The sequence below is a fragment of the Bos javanicus genome, chromosome 19 (genome assembly GCF_032452875.1).
Source record: "Bos javanicus breed banteng chromosome 19, ARS-OSU_banteng_1.0, whole genome shotgun sequence".
NCBI lineage: Eukaryota > Metazoa > Chordata > Mammalia > Artiodactyla > Bovidae > Bos > Bos javanicus.
The window spans coordinates 18,551,186-18,575,678 of NC_083886.1; the positions used below are offsets into that span (position 1 = coordinate 18,551,186).

General features: G+C 51.8%; 1 protein-coding gene across 2 annotated transcripts in view; it reads left to right on the plus strand.

Moving 5' to 3' along the window:
* Positions 1 to 15,192, plus strand: part of ASIC2 (acid sensing ion channel subunit 2) — a 1,207,137-nt gene extending 1,191,945 nt beyond the window's left edge. For both annotated transcript variants that reach the window (XM_061390402.1, XM_061390401.1), the window contains exons 5-10: positions 770 to 826; positions 2,509 to 2,662; positions 4,708 to 4,799; positions 8,765 to 8,844; positions 11,664 to 11,732; positions 14,238 to 15,192. In XM_061390402.1, the coding sequence (XP_061246386.1) occupies positions 770 to 826; positions 2,509 to 2,662; positions 4,708 to 4,799; positions 8,765 to 8,844; positions 11,664 to 11,732; positions 14,238 to 14,339 (554 nt within the window). In that variant the 3' untranslated portion in view covers positions 14,340 to 15,192. The remainder of the gene's footprint in view (positions 1 to 769; positions 827 to 2,508; positions 2,663 to 4,707; positions 4,800 to 8,764; positions 8,845 to 11,663; positions 11,733 to 14,237) is intronic.
* The last annotated feature ends 9,301 nt before the right edge of the window (positions 15,193 to 24,493 follow it).

Here is a 24,493-nt window from a genome sequence, read left to right on the forward strand (position 1 = left end):
AGTCTTGCCTGGAGAATTCCATGGACAGAGAAGCCTGGCAGACTACAGTCCACAGGATCACAAAGAGTCAGACACAACTGAGAGACTAAACAACAAAAACGCTACTGGCCTGATGCTCAGACTGCGTCACCAGCCAGTGAGGTTTCCCCATGGAACCTGAGCCCAAGCAGGCAGGAGAGATTTTAATCGCTCCCCACATGACACTGTTACTGGCATCTCAGTTATAATGTGGAATGAAGGGCACAGCAAAGAGGAGACTGACCAAGCAGCCTTCCTCACCTACGGCAGCATGCTGTGATGGAAAGAGCCCTGGGCTCGGGAGCACACAGACCTGGGCTCCAAGCCCACCTACATCACTGCAGGCCTGGGAGAGCAGGATACTTCAACCTCAATTCTCTCATCAATAAAACAGACACTGTAGTTCCTATTTCCAAAGGTACCTAAGTGGGTTAAAGGGGACAATGCATGCCCAGCGCTTAGTAGATGCTTGCCACTGCCTCCCTATGTCAACACTTTCCTTTCACCTGTATGAACCAGGCTGTCCGACCTGGGGGAAATTAGCTAGATGGCTCCTGTTATCACAGAGAGGATCAGAGCACAGTCTTCTGGTCCCCCACTATCCCCTGGAAGTCCTGATTGACAGCTGCCTTCTGACTGTCCACTGGTGAACTGCGACCCTTCCCAAGTACCCCGATGCAATCCCTTCCCCTGGCCCAAGGAGGGGAGGGGTTGCTGCCTGAGTACCTCTCCCTGTCTTTCTTCTTTGCAGGGGATGCCCCTTTCTGTACCCCTGAGCAGCACAAGGAGTGTGCAGAGCCTGCCCTAGGTCAGTACCAGGGGCCCAGTGGAATGATGGGGGTGGGGGCTGCGATTGAGACCTTGGAGCCCTTCCAGGTGTGGGAAAGGGAAATAGGGAAGGGTGAGGGGGAAAGAGGCTGGACAGGGTGGCATCCCGGCAGGGACAGGAGAGGGAGGTGGAGAGGAGGAAGGAGAGAAGGGTGGGCGAGGGAACTGATGCTAGTGATGAGGGTGGAAATCCAAGTAAGGAGAGAAAGGAGGCAGAGAGGTGGGGACAGAGAAGGAGTGAGTTTTGGGGCCGCAGAGAGCACTGAGGAATGCAGAGGAGCAGGCAGAGATGGAGATAGGATGGACAGTGGGCACCGAGTGGGCGCTAAAGGAGCTTGGCGATACCTCCTGGCACACACCCTGGAGGTTATTCCCAAGCTGTCCTCTCTGCATTGTTCCCTTGAGCCAGGAGAGGTGGGGTCAGGCAGAGGGGTGAGGCCCAGTGTGCATTGCTCAGGGACACAGGGGAGGCAGGAGCACCCCCACCACCGCCTCTGCTCTTGGGTGTTTGTTGGCCCACCCCACTTCCCACCCCGGGAAACTTCCAGTGACGGGGATCACACCAACAAGCTGCAACCCCAGAGCGTGACCCACTCCACACGCCTGCCTCTCCGGGATCTGGGAAATGATTTACAAGCAAGACAAGCAGTGGGTATTTAAATCATCCGGACTCAAGTTTGTTCAGCAGTTGTACTTGCTGGATCTAAGTCGAGTAGTTCTGGACTCGCATGTCCAGATGCCTCCAGGAGGTCTGGTTGGAAAGAGGGACTTCCGGTGAACACAAAGACTCACTCTGTGTCCTCAACCAGCTGGCAGAGGCGGTGGGTGCTGGCTATGGAGCCCCCCAAGGGAAAACCACGGAGCCTAGGGATTCAGATGCAGTGGCCTCCCACACTTGCCTGTGATGAACAGCCCCCTTTGCAGATGAGATCTGAAGCTGAGAGCAGAGAAGACAGCCCTGGGATGGTCAAAGGTCCAGGACTCCCTTGGAGCCCATGCTTCCAAAGTGGTGCCCATACTTACAAAAGTTAACCTAACAGTAAAGGAAGCAGGAGGAACACAGAACCAAGAGTAACAGAGAAAGGACTTCCCCGGGGGTCCAGTAGTGAAGCATCCGCCTGCCAACGCGGAGGACTCGGGTTCAATCCCTGGTCCACATGCCGAGGAGCAACTAAGCCCCCGTGTGCCATAACTAATGAAGCCCATTTGCCCTAGAGCCCGTGTTCCACAACAAAAGAAGCCACCCCACTGAGAACCAGAGAGAAGCCCCTGCTCGCCACAACTAGAGAAAAGCCCACGTGTAGCAACGAAGACCCAGCAGAGCCAAAAATAATAAGTAAATAAATATTAAATTTAAAAACTCAGCTGAAATGGATGCAGAAATTATTCAGATAATAGAGTTAGTTGACAAGTACATTAAAAGAGTTATTTTTTTTAAAAGAGAGTAACATAGAAACAGTGGGCACTTTTATGACCGCTCATACCCCCATCAACCTCCAGCAAACGCCCAGCCCCGCTTCTCTCCACAGCCCCTCACCCTTCATTCACACAGAGGGCACCTCCTCCTCTTCTCTGCTGCAGGAACCTGGGACCCGGCTACTCTGGGCCCAGAGGTCCCAGTCCCCTGCACTCCACTCAGCCCTGCCTCCCTCTCCCCTGCAGGTCTGCTGGCAGAAAAGGACAGTAATTACTGTCTCTGCAGGACCCCCTGCAACCTGACCCGCTACAACAAAGAGCTCTCCATGGTGAAGATCCCCAGCAAGACATCAGCCAAGTACCTCGAGAAGAAATTTAACAAATCAGAAAAATATATCTCGTAAGCTAAGTGGACATGGTGGAGGGGGGTCGGGGGAGGAGGGACCAGGAAAAAATGGGGAGGAGGGGGGACAGTCAAGGAAGAGGACAAAGGTAAGCAGTTAGTTCCATCTGGCAGACGTTAATTGAGCACCTGCTCTTGGCCAAGTTCTGTGCTCAGACTCAGAGTATGAAGACAAAGCATGTTAAGAGGCAGCGCCATCTTTCAGGAGCTTACAGACCCGCAGAGAGACAAATACAACATTGAAAGCTGTCCAGGCTGGTGCATATAATAAGAGAGGTTGTTGGCCGTACCCTGCAGAGGGGTGCTGTCAAGGAAAGTTTCAGAGGTGTTTTAACAGGATGCAGAAGAGTCTTCCAGGCAGAGTTTGCATATTCTGTTCCCTCTGCCTAGAATGCTTTTCCTCTCACTCTTCACCCAACTGGTTCCTCGGTTCGCAGGTCTCCATTTAAATGTCATGTCTTTGGACCAATAATTTAGGCCCTCTCCTGTCATTCTTCTCTCAAAACACTCAGGTATATTCCTTTATAATACTCGCCACTGTGTGTAATTCAATATTCACGTGGCTGTTTCCTTCAATTACCTGCCTGCCTCTTGAGGGCACGAACCTTTCTTTTTTGTTCTCTGCTGTGGAGTGTCTGGCACAGAGTTCATGCTCAAAAAAATAATCTTTGAACAACATAAATGAAAGGAAGACACAGGAGAAGAGGGTGTCACCAGAGTACAGCAAAAGGAAGCCGGGGGAGGTGGATGTGGGTCTTACAGGCTGAGCTGGGCAGGGGTGGGAGTCAGGGAGTAGATTTGATTCTAAGAGGGTAGGGAGCCACAGAAGAGCTTCAGGTAGGCAAGTGATAGGGTCTTATCTGCATTTTAGACCCCGTGTTCTATGGTAGAACCTTCTAGAAATGTTCTATCTCCATGATGTCCTATGTGGTGGCCACTGGCCATCTGTGACCATTGAGCATTTTAAAGGCAGCCTGGCTGACAGAAGCACTGGATGCTAATTCTGTGTTATGTGGGTTAGTCTAGAGGTTTTAGAAGACCTGGTTAGGAGGATGGATGAGCAGACAGATGGGCAGAAGGGAGCCTGGTGGAAGGCAGTTGTCATAAACCAGGCAAGAGATGGTGGATAGCTCCTGGGTGAGCCCCGGGTGGAGAGGGCTCCTCTCGCTCCCACCCCACCCCCATCAGGTCTACAAACCTGACTGCCACCCCACCTTAGTTCACATGAGCTCCTCTGGCCCCCAAGGCACATGATGGATGCAGGGTGTTAATTTCAACCCTCCTCCAGCCTCTCCCTCCCACACAGTCACCAGTTCTCATCCTGGGACGGTGTGTGCCCCTTGAGGGCAAGAGACACTAAGAGCATTAGTGAGCAGCATCAAAGAATCAGGGTAACTATCGATAGAGGAGGGGCCAGGCCCTGCAGCTGCAAACATTCTGCTGACGGTAATGGCTTCTCTCACCAAGATGTTTCTCATGAATACAAGTGCCCCAAAGAGCAGAAGGGAATCAAGGTGCTTCTGCCAGAAAACCCCACAGCCAGATCCCTGGCTCCTGCAGCTAACCTGGTGATGCTGGGGTAGGGCCCCCACCAGAAGAAGCTTGTCATCAATCTCAGTAAGAACTGAGGGCCTCCCCAGGGTGGGCAGGGGAGGTAAGTTGGGGGCAGGCAAGCAAGCCTTGTTAAGTGAGTTCTGAGCTCACTTGCACATAAGGACCCAGGCAGACCATCTGGAGCATAGAGACCTGGAGGCCTGGGGCAGGACTCCTGGAAAAGGGGGCAGAGAGAGGGTGGGTTAGTGATAAGGGGCCAAGGGAGAGAGCTAGCATACCCCTCCAGGCCCATGAAGAGCAATGGGCTGGGAATCACGACTTCCCGGTTCAAACTCCAGCTCTGTGGCTAACCGGCTCTAACTTTGAGCCCGTTGTCTCACTTCCCTGGGCCTCTGTTTCCCTTTCTGTCCATGGGAAAATCATATGATATGATCCCTGTGGATCCTGATGATTCTCACCACGTGTGACACTGAACGTTTCCCCTACAGAGAAAACATCCTCGTTTTGGATATATTTTTTGAAGCTCTCAATTATGAGACCATCGAACAGAAGAAGGCATATGAAGTCGCTGCCTTACTTGGTAAGTCAGAGTGTCCATTGCACAAATGCCCAATCTCATGGGGATGGACAGGGTCTCAAAGAGTTGGACACAACTGAAGCAACTTAGCACGCATGCGTGCATGCATTATAACGTGGGGCTTCCCAGCTGGCTCAGACGGTAAAGAAAGGGGGTTTGCCCATGATGCAGGAGACGCAAGTTCAATCCCTGGGTCAGGAAGATCCCCTGGAGAAGGAAATGGCAACCCACTCCACTATGCTGGCCTGGAAAATCCCATGGACAGAGGAGCCTGGTGGGCTACAGTCCATGGGGTCACAAAGAGTCAGACACCACTGAGCAACTGAGCACACAAGGGGATGGGAGGAAGCGGGGATGGGCAGGTGGGTGGCCTGAGGGTGAATCTATAAGAGTCCAGCCTTTCATCCACTAATTGCTCCCTCTTCCCTTGCACTGCTCCTGCCCCAGAGTGGGAAGCACTCCATGCAGTGGTGTTAGGCCCAGTTCATTCCTTGATCTAATCTCAGTTTCCCCATTGACACAATGAGGCAGGTGAGCCAGCCATTCTCTCGGCACCCTTCTGGCGCTGCCTTCTTAGATGCCACAGTCTTCTGCCCCCTGATTGGAGTCAGAGCCCTGGGGCCATGGCGAATAGGTACAGCGGGGCTGAGCTATGGATGGATCCAGGCAGCAGGTACCACGAAGGTCCCACCCATGGAGGCCCCACCTGGAAAGCAATGTTGCCACGTTGAGAACGCCAGGTGCCCCTGGACTGAGAGCTCTTTGTCAAACACTAAAGAAGGGCCATGTACCCCCAGAAATCTACAAACCTGACCGCCGTACCTTAGTTCACATCAGCTCCTCTGGCCCCTAGGGCACATGGTGAATGCAGGGTATTAATTTCAACGGTGCCCCAGCCCAGCTAAATCTAATAAGACCCCAGGGGGTTAAAAGACCTGCCCTGAACCCATCCCCCCAACTCCCACTCACTCTCAAAAAAGGATCCGATGTCTGTGGCTTCGAGGAAAAATAACTCTTGTTGTCTCTGTGAACTGAACCAGGTGAGAGAGGCATCCTGAGTGGGGGGCAGGGGAGACAGACACCTTCTACTTGGCAGTTCAAGGGGAGCACAAGTCAGGGGCTGCTGCACACCAGCCCGGAGAATGTGGGCAGGTGGCTTCACTTCACTGAACCTCAGGTCCCTCATCTGTAGAATGAGTCTAATAAAACCCTCTGTGAGCTTGCCATGATGGTGAAATGTGATCAAGCCCTAGCCCACAGAAGGCCCATAAACAGTGGTTTCTGGCATCCAGACAGACACTCTCCCAGGAAGCGGCAGACACCTCAGGGTCTCCACTGGGCTAAGGTGGTCATCACTAAAGGGCCTTGGAGATGGTTGTGGCCAGAGAGGGACTATGCTGAGACTCCCAGGATGGGCCGGTGCTAAAGCCCCGCCCCTGTCACCGAGGACACGCCTCCTTCCCTCTGCTCCCTCCCCCACACACGCGTGTGCGCTAGTGCGCACGCGCGCTCTTTCACACGCCCACCGCGGAAAATCTCACTGCCGTCTGTACCTCTCGCGAGAAGAGCGAGTGCCAATTGCAAGCCCTGAGTCAGGAAGTTCACGCTGGCCCCTGTCTTCCCGCCCTGTGGCCGCTTTCCCCTCACTCAGAGAGCACGCCTCACCCCAGCGTACACACATGCACCAGAGTGAGCCACACACACTAGTGCACACCTGCACAGACCCACGTGCAAACCACGCAACTCCAGAGACACGTAGGTGCTCACATGCCTACACACCTATACCTGCCATACACAAGCACGCTCACACCTCCTCTACACATTCAGACGCACTGTGCCCACCCCCACAAAGCCACCCCAGACACACTCGAGTGCCACCTATATAAAGCCATTGGTGGCCAGATGTAAGGCCTGCTTCTGTCCCGAACATGCACACACAATGCACCTGGCACGCCCTGCACACTCCGCCACACGGCTCACACATACACCCACCCCCCACAGGCACGTGCATGTATGCACACCCCAGTGAGCCTCCATTAAGGACATTAGAGGGGGTGGGGGAGCGGGAAGGAGGGGGGGGCTCTGGTGAGCCCAACACCAAGTCCCCCTCCACCCCGGGAAGAGCCCCCTTCCCACCATCTCAGTCTGCTCACCTGGGGATGTGCTTGTTGGCCTTCTCCCAGCCATCATCAGGGGAGGAGTGGACAAGTGTGCTCGTCAGAAAGTTCTCAGACCAAGAGGTCAGCCTGGAATCTCCAGGAGGATGGTACACCCACCCCCATCAGGGCCCCCACTCCCAGCGCTCTTCCTAGACCAGCAGCTCACAGTCCCAGAGGTCACAGCTGGAAAGGACTTCACTGTTCATCTCCTCCAACCCTCCCCCAACCACCTCCACCACCAAATGTTCCTGGTAGGCAAAGCTGTTGAGAAGGTCAGGGCTTATCAAAGACACACAGCCAGCTGGTGGCCACCCTCCATATTCACAGCCTCAGAGCCCTGTGCTCCAACACACTTCCTCTGGAGCAGAGCGTTTGGGGGCTTTCAGGGGATCAGAACCCCCTTAAGAATCTGATAATAGCTTCCGAAATACGGACTCTCCAGCTACAAATGCCCAGGTACCCACACGTAACGATTTGCATTCAATTCAAGGAGTCTCCAACCATCGGACGCCCCCAAAGGAGAGTGCTTCTCAACCTCTGGTGGGCTGGAGAACCACCTGGGAAGATAAAAATCCTGACCTCCAGTCCCAGAGACTCTGATTGCATAGGCCCCAGGGCTTCCCTGGTGGCTCAGATGGTAAAGAATCCACCTGCAATATGGGAGACTTGGGTTCAAGCCCTGGGTTGGGAAGATCCCCTGGAGGAGGGCATGGCAACCCACTCCAATATTTTTGCCTGGAGAACCCCCATGGACAGAGGAGCCTGGCGGGCTCCAGTCCATGGGTCTCAAAGAGTCAAGACACGACTGAGCGACTAAGCACAACAACAGGTGGGTGCAGGCATCTATACTGATTACAAGTCTCTCAGGAGTTTGATACAAGGGGATCAGAAGACCCCTGGTCAACGGGGTCATACACTCAGGGCAAGAACCTGTACTCTAGAAAGGGACCAAAGGACTCCCCTTGTGGTCCAGTGGTTAAGAATCCGCCTGCCAATGCAAGGGTCCAATCCCTGGTCCTGGAAGATCGCACATGCTGTGGAGCAGCTAAGCCTGTGCACCGCAGCTACTGAGCCTGTGCTCTAGAGCCTGCAAGCTGCAAGGCTCACGCGCCTAGAGCCCACGCCCCACGAGAGAAGCCACCGCAGTGAGCAGCCCGCACACCACAGGGAAGAGTAGCCCCCGCTCACCGCAACCAGGGAAAGCCTGTGCCTAGCAATGAAGGCCCAGCGCAGCCAAAAATCATAAAAATAAATAAAAAATAAATAGAAAGAAACCAAACATTTACCTTTAGGGAGGGGAGATAGCTTCCAAGGACTTTATCCCAAGGGTCAGAGGGGCCTCAAGGTAGCTTCAAAGGCCCTGTCGTAATTGGGGGTGTCTCTTACATGCCTGCTCCCAAGACCCCCACTCAGACACACTGACACACGTCTCAGGCTTGACTGTGCCCTCACCCAGGCAGGGACCACACGCGTCTCATCTGTTCCCAGCCCGGAGCCAAAGCTAGGCCCCAACGTTGTGGTTCTGAATGGAACTGAACCAGGCCATCAGCACGGGAGGTCCGTTCCAGGCCCCACAAGTAAACATCCAGGTTAGTTCCCACCCCCATGGGTGCTGAAACCCAGCAGCTCTCAGAGCAGCGCAGTGAGGGAGCAGCTTGTCAAGGGCCTGCCCTCCAGCCACCAGGCCCGGGCCCCACCTCTGGGAAGGGGGCCCCTCTCAGAAAGCTGCTTTCCGAGTTCTCTGTCCATCCACCCTTCCAGAAGCGCTGTCAGGAAAGCCAAGTCTTTCTCTTCTCTCTCTCTCTCCAGGTGATATTGGTGGTCAGATGGGATTGTTCATTGGTGCTAGTATCCTCACAATACTAGAGCTCTTTGATTATATTTATGAGGTAAGATGCGGGATTGCTTGTGGGGGACCACCAGGCGCCCTCATCCCGCCCCGATGCCCAGAACCAGAGCACGGAGCGGGGAGAGCTCGGCCTCCCTCCACCCAGGGCCGCCTCCCCTCCCTGTGCATGGACACGGTCTGTCCCTGCGCCCCAGGCACCGGGGCGGGGTGGGTGAGAGACGGAAGCCGCAGGCCTGTCCTCGGAGCTGTCTACACCCGCACGCAGGGAGCCGGAGGGATGAGAAGGGGGGATGAGACCGTGCAGGGGCCGGCGCAGGGCCGGCGCAGAGCCCCTGGGCCTCGTGTGGGGCTTCACACCTGGGTGTGTCTGCACCCGCACACTCACACCACACACACCACACGCTTATAGCATACGCATACACTACACACACACACACACATACACACCACATGCTTATAGCATACACATACACACCACACACACACCCCCCACATGCTTATAGCATACACATACACAACATACACACACACACCACGCTTATAGTATATGCATACGCAACATACACGCACACACCACACGCTTATAGCATACACATACACAACACACACACACATATACTCCACACACACACACACACACAACCACACGCTTATAGCATATGCATACACAACATACGCACACACACAACACACTTATAGCATACACATACACAACATACACACATACACACACCACATGCTCCACACACTCACACCACACACATACACACACACCACACACTTATAGCATACACATACACAACATACACACACATATACCCCACACCCTCCACACACACACCACATGCTTATAGCATATGCATACACAACATATGCACACACCACACACTTATAGCATGCACATACACAACATACACACACACACCACACGCTTATAGTATACCATACACAACATACACACATCACACACTTATAGCATACGCATACACAACATACACACACATACACACACATACAACATACACACACACACCACATGCTCCACACACTCACACCACACACACACATACACACACACCACACGCTTATAGCATACACATACACAACATACACACACACACCACATAACACACACACACATATACCCCACACACTCCACACATACATGTGCCACACACACGTATACCACACACTCCACATACACATATTCCACACACACTCACACCACACACACACACACACACACCACACACGCTTCTCCCATACTTATACACAACATACACACACACATATACCCCACACGCTCCATACACACTCCGCATACACTCCACGCACACACCACTCGCATACACTTGCTATACACACACACATCACACACACTAATGCCACACTCACACACAACATACACACACATATACCCCACACACTCCACACATACATGTGCCACACACACGTATACCACACACTCCACATACACATATTCCACACACACTTATACACACTGCTCACAAATACACACATATGCCACAGGCACACGATATATACTATACACACACACCACTTGCACAGACGTGACATGCACATACATCATAACACTAATACCACACTGACATATAACACATACACACACATATACCCCACACACACATATTCCACACACACTTACACCACACTCACACACTGCTCACAAAGACACACGTACACCACAGATAAACCACATACACTGTACACACGCACCATTTGCACACACATGACATACACACACACTTATACCACACTCACACACAACATATACACACACACCACACACACACATACCATACTCATACACCACATATGCACTCACACTCCACACATGCACACACACACATATTACACTTATACCACACTCACACACTGCTCGCAAATACACCACACACACACACACCACATGCACACACACACACCTGCCCTCCAGGGGACCCATCACCAGAGCAGCACCTTCTGGGGTCCAGGCAGCTTTAGGGAAGGAGCACTCCTGAGAAGTCATCAATCCTGAGCAGGAAGAGCAAGGGCACTCCAGCCACTCTGGTTCAGGGAGCTGTCGCCCTCAGGAGGCAGCTGGAACAGTCTCTGGAAGCTTCTCACACAACAAACAGCAGTTTCAGGCACTGTGTGCTCTGGGGGCTCATCAGTCTTCCTACTGCATTCCTCCCAGCCCTGGGCTGGCTCCAGGGACTCCAGAATCCCCCAGGGAAGCCCAGGACCGCCTGGGTCTCAGCCCAGCAGATCGGGCTTGCAGAGCAGTGGCCTGCCTCCCAGAGGGGACCAGCAATGGCCAAAGGCCACTGGGGGTCACTGTGGGAAGTGGTGGGCCTGGGTGACCAGGGGCCTGTGGAGTGCCACATCCCACCTCTCAGCATGGTGACCCAACTCCCAAACTGGGTTCCATAGCCAGACTTGGTTCTGCCCTGTTTAATCATTTTTGTGCAAAGATGCACAAAGTTATAGAAATTGAATCACATCAGAAAACATATTTAATAACTACTCTCTTATTGAGAATGAAATGTTAACACAGTTGTGTCCCAACCTTGTGAACTGTGGAATTGTCAGGCCTCAAAAGTGACAAGTAACTATCCCCCCAGGACAGATGGGGAACCAGCCACGCTGAGAGACCACACAGTCTCTAGCTCCTGCACCAGAAGCTTGGCTAGGCACCCCAGTTTGGGATGCCAGGCTGGGCTCCTACCAACGTCTGTCCAGCTGCAGCCCAGGCTGCTGCTGCCCCTGCCTCCCCAGCCCAACCATGTGGAAGGAGGTCTCTCTCGCTACTTTGATGCCTTTCTCCCGGCCTGACCTTCCTTCCTGCCTTTCTTGCAGCTGATCAAAGAGAAGCTATTAGACCTGCTTGGCAAAGAAGAGGAGGAAGGGAGCCACGATGAGAATGTGGTAAGGGCGGCCGGCAGGGGGTTGCAGGTTGGTTAGTTCCTTGGTGTGTACAAGCCGTGTGAATGCAGATGCCGGTGCCAGGCAGGACAGGAGTGCTCCGTCTCACACCTTTCCATAGCTTGAGACCGTCCGCAGCTCCCAAGTCCAAGGACACTCCAACTGAACCCTGAGCCTCTCTCTGAGACCCATCCTGGAACCCAGCTGTAGATTGGATCTGCTCCATGGATGCAGCAGAGACCAGGAGATGCTTCTGCCTGGACCAGCTCAGCTTCTCCCCAGCCAGAAGCCATGCCCCTGTTCTCGTGCCTTGGGAGACCAAGGAGAGGCTCCATGTAGGCCCACTCCCTTATTCCCTAGGTGGCAGAATGTGAGCAGGAATGTCCCTGTTACTCTACCCCATTTGAACAGGACATAGGGTGTGGGGCCCTCTGAAGTAGTGGTGGTGTTTCAGTAGCTAAGTTGTGTCCCACTCTTTGCAACCCCATGGACTGTAGTCCACCAGGCTCCTCTGTCCGTGAACTTCTCCGGGCAAGAATACTGGAGTGAGTTGCCATTTCCTTCCCCAAGGGATCGTCCCAACCCAGGGATCAAACCCGCATCTCCTGCTTAGCAGACAGATTCCTTGAAGTAGGTAGAAGCAATAACACCCATTATAACTGCTGACCATTGTAAGCCTGGTATGTGTCAGGCACTGTGTTATGTGCCTTAAGAGTAACACGTAGTTTCAGCCCTAGAGTCACCTGGAGGAAGGGTTGTTTTTATCTCCATGTTGTACATGAGGCGGTTGTGGCCCAGAGGCCCAGGTTACACAGCTGGGGAGGCACCCTAGCCTCCTTCCTACTCTGCCTCTCTCCTCAAGTCTAAGAGGCAGCCCCTCTTACACCGTCCACACTCTCCTTCCCAGATTCAGTCTGTTCCTGGACCCTGGTCTCCGCTGAAGGTCGTGGGTATCCCCCATGTCAGCACCCCCGCCCCAAGAGAACACCGCATTCCGTGGCCATTGCTGCCTTAAAATCATAACATCCCAAGTGGATCCCAGCCTCCTCCTCCTCCTATCTGGGCTCCCATTTTTGCTCCAGACACTGTTTCTCTACTCATCTCCCAGGCTAAACATCCCACTTTGATTCTCTCGGGTCCCTGCCGCTTCTGTTTGAACAGAAGACAGCTTCTGTGGAGGGGAGGGCAGTGTGGGTGGAAGGAGCTCCGGGCTGTGAACTCAGTTGACCCGCCTGGATCCCAGGGCCCTTCTTCCCAGCTGTGCACCTGAGGGCACATCACCTCCCTCTCTGAGCAGCTGCCAAACCACTGGGACCTCAGGGGGTGCCATCAGATTAAATGAGACCAGGCCCTGGGAAGCAGTGAGCTTCCAGTGACTAGTCTGTAGTAAGCACTCAGCGAATACAGGCTCCCCTCCCCTCGCCCCACCCTCTCTTCTGCCTTCAGAATGTCTCAGAGACATAGCCTCCTCCTTTGCACCGCTCCCAGCCTCATCCTCATCTAATCTCCCCCGAATTCTTGGCACAGAATTCCGCTCACATCCCTCCCAGCCTCCAGCCCTCTGCAGGGCCAGGAATCACCCAGAAGACTCAAAGCCACCTCAGCCCCACCCTGCTCAGGGACCCGAGATAACCCTTCTCTGAGGCCGGCCTAACCCCAAGGTCCTTTGGGGGCAGCTGGGATCAGGGGTCAGACTCCCAGCTGTCAGAGACCTCCACTGTTTTGCCTCAGCGATCAGGCAGCCCCTCCTGCCCAGGCCAGGCCACAGGTGGCCCCTCCTCCACCCCAGGTGGACTCAACAGAGGTCCAAGGACGAGGACGGGATGGGTCATCCACACCACAAGGTTACGCACCACTCAGATGTAGCTTCCAGTGACACAGCAGGGGACCTCTGGAGAGGCCCACAGGATATAAATACGGGATATATTGTACAGTACAGGGAATACAGCTACCACCCTTGGGTTGCTTTGTTCCTTATAGATGTGCTAAGTCACTTAAGTTGTGTCGGACTCACTGGGACCCCACGTGTAGCCTGCCAGGTTCCTCTGTCCATGGGATTCTCCAAGCGAGAATACTGGAGTGGGTTGCCATTTCCTCCTCCAAGGGGATCTTCCCCACCCAGGGGTCAAACCTGTGTCTCTTATGTCTCCTGCATTGGCAGGCAGATTCTTTACCACTGAGCCACCTGGGAAGCCCTTAGAGAGAAGGTCAAACTAGCTGTTAAACCCCATCACCAGGAAGCTTCCTCTGTACTCTGGGGCGTGGGGCGGGGTCGGGGGAGCGCCTAGGTGGACAGTGGAGAGGATTCTGAAGGCAGTGAGCCCCTCACCCCCAGCTTCATGACCGAAGATGGCAACCCAGCACCGGAGGGGTTTGGGGCGGAGGAGCAGTGCCCGGGAGAGCCCACTGTGGGCTGCACGGTTCTCAGGGCCTGGACTGGGCTGCAGGGACCCTGGGACACATTTTTGCTGAATGAACATCAACAGGCACTTTCCTCTTCCCCGCCAGAGCACTTGTGACACGATGCCAAACCACTCCGAAACCATCAGCCACACTGTGAACGTGCCCCTGCAGACGGCCCTGGGGACCTTGGAGGAGATTGCTTGCTGACGGCCCTCGGACCACCCGGCACCACCACCCCCCACCCCCAAACGGACCTGGCCCGGGACCAGGACAGGGGACCGCAGGCTCAGGTCGGATGGCCCCTGCCCACCGACGGAAAGAAGCAAGAGCCCCCTATGCACACATAGCAAACTCTGCTGAAACCTCGCTCCGGCCACGTCTGGCACGACGCGTCCTCGGGCCCCGCCGCCGCGCGTCCGACCCTCTTAGGAGAAGTGAGTCCCGCCCTGAAACTGTCTGAGAACCGACCCGCCATCACATCTCACTGCCAGATGTACAAAGCACTGCATGCTCCGACCCTCACGGCGCCGCGTCCGCGTCTTTCTCCGTCCGCGACCCTCGCCGTGCGGTTTCCAGCAGCCCTGCAGAGGGACCGGGTTCCAGCGCCGAAGTGCACCACCACGAGGCCGCCCTGGAATCACACCTGCACACTCCACAGGGAACCCGCAGAGCCCTGGACGCCGTCTGGTCCTCTTGTCGTTCGTGCAGGTTCTTAACCTGCCCACCTACCCCGCCCTCCGCCTCCCCAGGGTGCCCGGGGCCGCCCTCCTCCCCTCCCAGGGGCCCGAGACGGAGGTGCGGCGGCCGGGGGGACACAGCTGCGGGGCCCACGCCGTCGGCTCTCCCTGTGACACGGATTGTACAGTCTGATTCTGTCTCTTCGCGGTGGGGGGAGCTTTTTGTTTGTTGATTTGTTTGTTTGTTTGTCGGAGATATGTTTCCTTTCGTTTTCTGAATCTGGGTTTTGATGTTCCGAGCTTTGGTTTGGTTTTTCCATTTTCTCTGGCGTTTATTTATTCGTGCTTCCAATCACGGTCATATTAAAAGCTGGTCTTGTGGACATGGCCGAGTCGTCTCTGCCTTTTCCCTACACTCTTTCTCCCCAAGATGTTAGCAAAGGGCCAGACCTGCCAAGTCAAAACCGACAGATAGACAGACATAGATGATAATAGATAGATGACAAATAGATGGGGAGATAAAATTTATGAAACACTTACCTTTACAAAACACGTACACTCTTATTCTATTCTGTCCTATCCTGCATCAAATACCGTGCTGATTGCAACACGGTAAATGGCTTCACCACGCCCACAAAGACAGGGAGGCAGGACTCGCTGCCCAGACCTGCAAACCCTAGAGGAGGCTTTCACATCCCTTTCCCTGGCTCCTCCTGACCCGGTCAGTGAATTCGGTCTGGACACCTGCCCCAGCCTGGCCTCCCTCCCGCCCTCCTGCCTTTCCCATCCCACTCTACAACCCACCCCGTCTCCCCATCCAACAGACCTGCTTCTGCCTTGCTCCCCATGACTCTAGCATCCTCCTGAGAGGATGTGGGAAAGGAGGTGGGAAAATGCCTCTGGTGGGGAGAGAACATGCCCTTTCAAGCCCCTCTGTGGCAAGAGACAGCTTTCTACTGCTCCAGCAGAATGCTTGCCCTCACAGCGCCCTGCTAATTCCACAGGGGCAGCTCCTGTAGTCTAATCTTTCACTGCCCCCCAACCACTCCCAACTCAAAGTCACCCCCAAAGTCATGAAGGAAGACCTAAGATGGTTCATACCTCCCTCTTCTTGCACAAGTGCACAGAAAGCGCTGGCTAGACCAGGGGTCTGGTCCCTGCTTTGCTATCCAATCCCTGTCTTTCCCTCTCCTAACACAAGGAAGTGATGGATGAGATCATGCACCTCTCTGGGCTCCGTTCCCTCCACCTGAGGCTGCAAATAATACCTTACCTGTGTCTTCACAGATGCTCTCCAGAGGCCCCTTCAGACTCGAGATGCTAGGACAGCATTACTCCCCCTGCCGGTGGGACAAGGCACACCAGCCACACTGACGCACAAGAAGGACAGGACCTGGCACTCACAGGGCTCCAGGGGGAGCTGGGACAGAGCACAGCCCTGACGCGTCCTTCCACGCATCCTCTCAGCTGGCATTGGCCACGCTGGGGTTTCATTTCCAGAAACAGAATGCAGCCACTGGAAGGGACCTTTTAGATTTCTATCTCTGCTGTAACAAAACAATAAACCTAGTGACTTTAAAACAGTACAAATGTATTATAGTCCAGGAGGCCAGAAGTCAGACGTGGCTGTCACTGGGCTAGAATCTAGGTGTCAGCAGGGCTATCTTCCTTTCGGAGGCTCTAGAGGAGAAGCTATTTCCTCACCTTTTCCAGCTTCTAGTGTCTGCCCACATTCCTTGGCTTGTGGCCTCTTCCTCCTTCTTCAAAGACAGCAATGATGGTTTGAGTCTTTACATTGCAACAATGACCTACTAGTCTCGCCTTCCTCTAACTCAGATCCTCTCCTGCCTGCCTCTTCTTTTGTTCTGTATTTAGGTAACTAGGTTTTTTTTTTTTTTTAAGTATAATTGCTTCTTTATAATGTGTTAGTTTCTGCTGCACAATGAAGTGAATCAGCTATTTGTATACATATATCTCTTCCCTCCTTAGCCTCCCTCCCACCCATCCCCATCCCACCCCTCTAGGTCATCACAGAACACTAAACTGAGCTTCTTGTATTTCACAGCAACTTCCTACGTTTTACACATGGTAGTGTATGCCTCTTCCATTTTTAAAAGACTCTTTGTATTAGACCCAACCAATATTTCATATGAATCCTCCCATCTCAAGGTTATTAACTGGTCACATCGTCCTTGGTGGCTCAACTGGTAGGGAATCTGCCTGCAACGTGGGAGACCTGGGTTTGATCCCTGGGTTGAGAAGATCCCCTGGAGAAGGGAACAGCTACCCACTTCAGTATTCTGGCTTGGAGAATTCCATGGACTATAGTCCATGGGGTCGCCAAGAATCGGACACAAATGAGGGACTTTCACTTACACTTTCAAACCGGACATGGAACAATGGACTATTTCAGAATTGGGAAAGGAGTATGTCAAGGCTGTCACCCTGCTTATTTAACTTACATGCAAGAGTACATCATTTGAAATGCTGGGCTGGATGAAGCACAAGCTAGAATCGAGATTTCTGGGATAAATATTAATAACCTCAGATATGCAGATGACATCACCCTTATGGCAGAAAGTGAAAAGGAACTAAAGAGCCTCTTGGTGAAAGTGAAAGAGAGTGGAAAAGCTGGCTTAAAACTCAACATTCAAAAAACAAAGATCATGGCATCTGGTCCCATCACTTCATGGCAAATAGAGGGGAAACAGTGGAAACAGTGACAGACTTCATTTTCTTGGGCTCCAAAAGCACTGGAGATGGTGACTGCAGCCATGAAATTAAAACACCTTTGCTCCTTGGACGAAAAGCTATGACCAACCTAGACAGCATTAAAAAGCAGAGACATTACTTTGCCAACAAAGGTACATCTAGTCAAAGCTATGGTTTTTCCAGTAGTCATGTATGGATGTGAGAGTTGGACTATAAAGAAAGCTGAGTGCTAAAGAATTGATGCTTTTGAACTGTGGTGTTGGAGAAGACTCTTGAGAGTCCCTTGGACTGCAAGGAGATCAAACCAGTCAATCCTAAAGGAAATCAGTCCTGAATATTCATTGGAAGGACTGATGCTGAAGCTGAAGCTCCAATACTTTAGCCACCTGAAGTGTGGAAGTCCCTCTCCAAAGAGAAGTTCAATCCTCACTACATCAGACTGGAAATAGTCCTTCTGGTGCCTGACTATAGGATGTAGAACAGAGTGTCTTCAGACTGCTCCCATCGGGGATGGAAACCACATTAAGTGTCTATTCAGTGAGTTGGGAGTCTGTCGGATGCTTCTGCCTCGTTCCAGTTTAATAGTTTCATACATTTTTTTAAAATCTATAACTTGAATTGCAATTTGAACTACTTCATTGGATTTCTGGCTTCCTTTTTAAATTTTTTCAGATCAATCTGGGATGCCGAGTGAAGAATATTCTAACAGGTTTGGATTGCTCCAGGCTTTGGATATGTATGCATCCCTTCTGATTTAAGAATTCTGGCTTTGTTCATCTGGGAGCAGGTCTGTAAACTTTACTTATTTAAAGAAAAGGCAGGAAATCCGAGAGAGTAAATCAATAGCCAGCTACCGATTATAATAATTAACTTGCTGTTGAGCAAAGATACAGTCGTAAGCCTAAATTCCTGGGAGTGGTGGTATTTTTTATTATCATTATTTCAAACAAGTAGTCATGTGTGCGATCATTTCTTTAGGGATGACGTGAAGAGGTCTGGTAGACATAGGAGACTTGGAAAGTGTCACATTTTCTTTTTTTCAATTGTTGGCCACACTCCATGGCATGTGGAACCAGGAAGCAAACCCACACCCCCTGCACGGGAAGGTGGAGTCTTAACCATGGGACTGCCAGGGAGGTCCCAGCGTCACATTTTCAAGAATCGCCCAAATGGTGACACAGTGGCTAGGAGCTTGGTGCAATCATAGGGTCAAACCGCAAGGATGAATTATCAGTGACCTCAAGGGGTCAGACCAACCAATTGACTGGTTGATCAATCAATCAAATAACGGCACATAATCTCAGAAACAGAATCAGCCACAGTTAGCTGAAAGGAGAAAGTATTTGCCAGGGGCTGAGCCTGCTGTTTACACACTGATCTTTTGTTGTTTGGTGCCGAGAGAGCCCAGAGTTCTTTTATTTTCCTCTCCAGCTAGGACCTGTTTTTGTCAAAGTCTTAACCGTGAGCACACCTAATGGCAAAGAATTCACAGAGGGTCTCTAGAGAGGTTCTGGTGAGCTGGAAGGGAGAATGGGAGAGCCTGGCCCCACCTGCAGGTGTGGCGGCTTAGTCCTTCAGTTGTGTCTGACTCTTTGCAACCCTGTAGACTGTAGCTCCGGAGAAGGCCATGGCACCCCACTCCAGTACTCTTGCCTGGAAAATCCCATGGACGGAGGAGCCTGGTAGACTGCAGTCCATGGGATCGTGAAGAGTCAGACATGACTGACGGACTTCACTTTCACTTTTCACTTTCATGCATTGGAGAAGGAAATGGCACCCCAGTCCAGTGTTCTTACCTGGAGAATCCCAGGGACGGGAGCCTGGTGGGCTGCCGTCTATGGGGTCGCACAGAGTCGGACACGACTGAAGCGACTTAGCAGCAGCAGCAGACTATAGCTCACCAGGCTCCTCTGTGCGTGGGATCCTCCAGACAAGAATACTGATGTGGGTTGCCATTTCCTTCTCCAGGGATTTGTCCCCACCCAGGGATCAAACCTGGATCTCCTGCATCGCAGGCGGATTCTTTACCAACTGAGCCATCCGGGAAGCCCAAGTGTGATCTTTTAATGATTCCCTCGGGTGAAGCTCAGCTCAGCCAGCCTGAGCCTGGAATGCAAGGAGGAATCTGGGACCTCCTCCTCCACAAGCTCAGAGATTCAGTTCGATTTTGAGAACTAAACTTGGAGCAGAGACAAGCGCCTCCAGAAAGCACCAATGAATGAGCTCCCCTGTTACAGAGAGGCAAGGAATTGACTCCTCTGGGGGTGGGGGAGGTGCCGCCAGCCCTAATCCAGCCACAGCCGGGGCAGACTCCACACTGCACAGAGCGAGCTTCCTGGCACAACTGGGAAGGGAGCAGGCAACCAAAGAAGCGGAAAGAACATGAAGAACAAGGGGTCTCCATTCATTGATTGTCTATTAAGCGCCGGGCACTTGCCCTCAAGACATTTCTCATCTGAGTGGGGATACTGACAAGTAAACAATTCTGAAAGATGGATCTGAGTTTTTGCAGCAGAAGAACGCTAGAGCAGCATATGGGAAGCCCAGGGGGCGGAACGCTGGAGGAGGCACAGCTGTGGGACTGCACGAAGGTCCAGGGGAGTCAAGTAAAGAAAAAAGGGGGGAAATGTCCAAAATGACCACCGAGAGGCTGGTGGATGTGTATGGATGCAGGGCCAGGACACCACACTGAGGTACCACTCTGCATCATGGTTGAAATCCTTTAAGTTTCTTCCTCAGCTTTCCAAATGTCTAGGACTGGATTTCCCAAGCCAAGGGTTGATGTCCTTATCTAATGGCTTTGTCCCTACCCATTTGGGATTCCTAGAGTGTGGGATCATTTTGCACGTGCATCTGTGTATTCCTAAGACTGATGGGCTCAGTGTGTTTGAGGCCGCAAGTTGCCTGGAGACCATGAAACAGGTCGGTGGGAATAAGCCTAGCCTGAGAATGAGTAGAAGGGGACGATCTCTTACTAATTCAATTTAACCTTCTGTGAAACCTACACTCACTGGCTTTGCAAGAACAAAGCAATAGTTGGCAAAAGCTTTGGACAGAGTCAAAAGACTGAATTTCTGACCTATTTTCGCTATAAACTGACCATATAAATTGGGACAATTCATTTCACTTCTCTGCCTCAGTTTCCCCCTCTATGAAAGATGAGAAGGATTTCCTGGTGGTCCAGTGGTTAAGACCCCACGCTTCCACTTCAGGGGGTGCAAGTTAAGTCCCTGGTCAGGAACTAAGAGTCCTCATGCCATGCCACGCAGTGCAGCCAAAAAAGTAAAATTTTTAAAATTAAAAGAAAAAAAGTGAGGGGTGGGAAATGGACAGAAAGTCTCTGGTACAGCTCAACTCTAATAGTCTCTGACTCTAAATTGAGAATAGGTGTCAGGTATCCAAGCAAATGTTCCATTTACTTCTCAGAGCCTCTGTTTCCCATCTATGTGACAGAGATGATGGTTCCTAGGTTCCAGGCTGAGGATGAGAATTAAATGAGCTAAGGTGTATATTTTCTATCTTTTCTTCTTTCTTTTTCTTCCCGTAAAACACTAATTTTAGCCTTGTTTGTATTTTGTAAAACGTGAAAGCTATGAACTGTCTCCCCAAGAAAAAAAAGGCACATGATCCAATAGATGTACACAAAATTTTGCATACAATTTTAGAAGGGTTATGGACCCCAAGGAGCCAGATCCTCTAGGAACTCACCCCTAGTCTAGAAAGTGTTAAACTCTCCTCCAAAAGAACTCCAGGGTATCACAAGAGCAACTTTCCTCCCATAAAGGATATTCTGTCCTTTTTCAATTTACAGGAAGAAGGGTAAAAAGATAGATGGGATTTGATCGATTTCCTTTTTTTTTTTTTCTCCCGCAATTTTTTAAATCTTTGGCACCTGCTGCAGCTTGGGTACTAGCAAGTTTTCACAGATGGCAAAATGAATGAATGAGCAGAAAGAGAGGATGAAAGAGAACCTTGGAAATGGGATTTCATCAGATTATCCTGTACGTGTGGAGATCGCAAGGGCCAAGGAGACCTGCATATGCAGAAAGTAACTGCAGCGTCGCTTTGCAAACATCCCTGTGACCTGCTTCTTCAGGAAGGTGACCATCGCATCCACCGCATTCAGGAAATGCGTGGGCATGTTCTCCGGCTGCCGTCGAGTCCCCAGACAGGCACCTTGTTGACATCTCATTTGTTCCCAAGCGAGGCTGTAATAGTGCCTTTTGTTTAAAAAAAAAAAAAAAAAAAAAGAATAAAACCACCCGGTGCTAATGGCTGTGAGTGATGACTTGGGATGGGGAATTTGGACGCCTCGCCTCCTTAAATCTGCTATCCACGCCGCCGTGCTTCTGCAGTAGCTCATTTGACTAACTTAGCACCACCGTGGGCCATTTGTCTTCAGTGTAACTCAGACATTGCAGCTTCGTTTCAAAAGGAATTCCATCCAAGTTAAGCCCAAGAGGAAGATACTGGCGGCCACCAAAGAATCCTCAGCTCCACCTGCTTTACGGGGAAGAGGGAGAAGAAACAGCTGGAAAACTTCAAAGCACCAGGTGGGGCCTCTGTCCAGACTTCCTCACCCCTTGAGCATTTTCTGTGAGCTCCCTACGCAGCCAGGCACTGCGCTAGGCACTTTGTTGCTGTTCAGTTGCTCAGTTGTGTCCAACTCTTCGCAAACCCCATGGCCTGCAGCACGCCAGGCTTCTCTGTCCTCCACTATCTTCCAGAGTTTGCTCAAATTCATATTCATTGAGTCAATGAAGTCATCCAACCATCTCATCCTGTTGTCCCCTTCTCCTGCTTTCAGTCTTCCCCAGCATCAGGGTCTTCTCCAATGAGTCAACTCTTCGCACCAGGTGGCCAAAGTATTGGAGCTTCAGCTTCAGCATCAGTGCTTCCAAAGAATATTCAGGGTTGACTTCCTTTAGGATTGACTGGTTTGATCTCCTTGCAGAGATCCCCAGTGCTAGCCACTGAGGGGGTTCATATATCAAGAGAATGGGGCTCAGAGTGGAGGCAGGCAGAGATGGGCAACAGAGCCACACACAAGAACCTGAGCAGAGAGTCGGGCAGCAGAGATGTACCAGGTATGCGTACCCATTAGAGAAGAGGCGCCAGACTGTCTCCTAAGGAGGAGCAGGTTCTGGCTGAAGCCTCGAAAGGTGGGGGGAGGTTTCCAGGGAGGCAGGTTTGCAGAGGAGATCCCTGAGCAAAGGCTTGGAGGTAGAGGAGAACGTGGAATGTCTGGAGAAGCTTGGGTGCCTGCTGGAGAGAACTGGGCTGTCTCTCTGCTGCGCTCCGTCCACCGTGCCTTCCCATGCCGGGGGTCCCGTCCAAGAGCTGGCCCAGCTGTGGAGGCTGGGACACGCTGAGGACAAAGCACAACCTTTGGAGTTCAACAGCCCTGTCGGAATCCTAGCTCCACCAACTGCGTTACCTTGGACAAAAGTCCATTTCCAATGAGTTTCCTGGAACCACACTGGTGCAATGATGAGGTGACCTGTACTTTTTCCCCCTTATTTTTATAAATTGGAATATAGTTGATTTACAGTGTGTTTCAAGTGTACAGCAAAGTGAATCAGGTATACATATACATATATCTGCTTTTTTTTAAAGATTCTTTTCCCATATAGGTCTTTACAGAGTATTGAGTAGAGTTCCCCCTGCTGTATGGTAGGTCCTTATTAGTGAACTTTAAAAAATGACAAACAGGACTTGCCTAGTGGTCCAGGCGTTAAGACTTCACCTTTCAATACAAGGGGTACAAGTTTGATCCTTGGTGGAGGAGCTAAGATTCCACATTCCTTGTGGCCAAAAAGTAAAACAGAAGCAATACTGTAACACATTCAATAAAGACTTTAAAAATGGTCCACATCAAAACAGTCTTTTTAAAATATGAGAGAACTTCACTTAATTTGCCCCCATTTCCCATAGAAATTTATGCTGCTTTATCCAAAGTGTGTCCCCTTCTGCTCCTTCTTCCAGCACCTTCTCCTCCCCTCTTCCTCCTCCTCAGCAAACAGTGATGAGGGTACTGGTACAGACTTCCCAAGGAAGCCCTGGTCACCAGGACAAGCAGGGCATGTGCCCATGAGGTGGGCAGAGGCTTGGCAGCCCCAGACCTTAGTGAAACCAGACATGAGGTCAGTGTTTCTGGAGCCCCCTTCCCCCACTCTGTGACCCGTCCTGTACCAGGCACCTCACTGCACTATATTATGCTTCTGATAAATTATTGTAAGATGGCCTTTATTAGCTCCTCTTACCCATGAGGAACTTGCCTATGAGAGGTGGAATGACCTTTCCAAGGCCAGGCAGCCAGGATAAAGGAGAAAACCCCACTCAACCACTTCTTCCCAAACTATGCCAAACTCCCTGCTCCAAGGGAGGTGAGCCAGACTTGGATGAGAAGCAGCCTGAATGGCCCCGATGAGAGATAGAGCACTCCCCATGAGGGCTCAGAAGGGGCCATGGTTCCCTCTAGAGATATGCCTGGAACCTGAAAGCTAGCGCTTACCAATACCATTGAGGTATCAGGGCCCATTCGTTCACTGATTCTACAAACTGAGCTGAGTGTCTACCATTCATTCAAGATGCCTCATTCATATACTCACGAGGTTCACTTGGGAAACTCTGCCAGGGGTGGGCAATAAAGGCATACCCCCCAGTCAGGCCTCCAAGAGTGGAGGCAAACCTCCATCGAAGGTTTTGAAGACCAACTGAACCCCAGCCCATGGAGACAAATGAGGAACTCCTGAGATGCTTCTGGCTCCAACATACCACCTGGAAACACAGTGATAGCTGAGAACCACACTTAGACTGACAGAGGATGAGATGGTTGGATGGCATCATCGACCCAATGGACATGAGTTTGAGCAAACTCAGGGAGATGGTGAAGAACAGGGAAGTCTGGCGTGCTGCAGTCCATGGGGTCCCAAAGAGTCGGACATGACTTAGCAACTGCACAACAACACA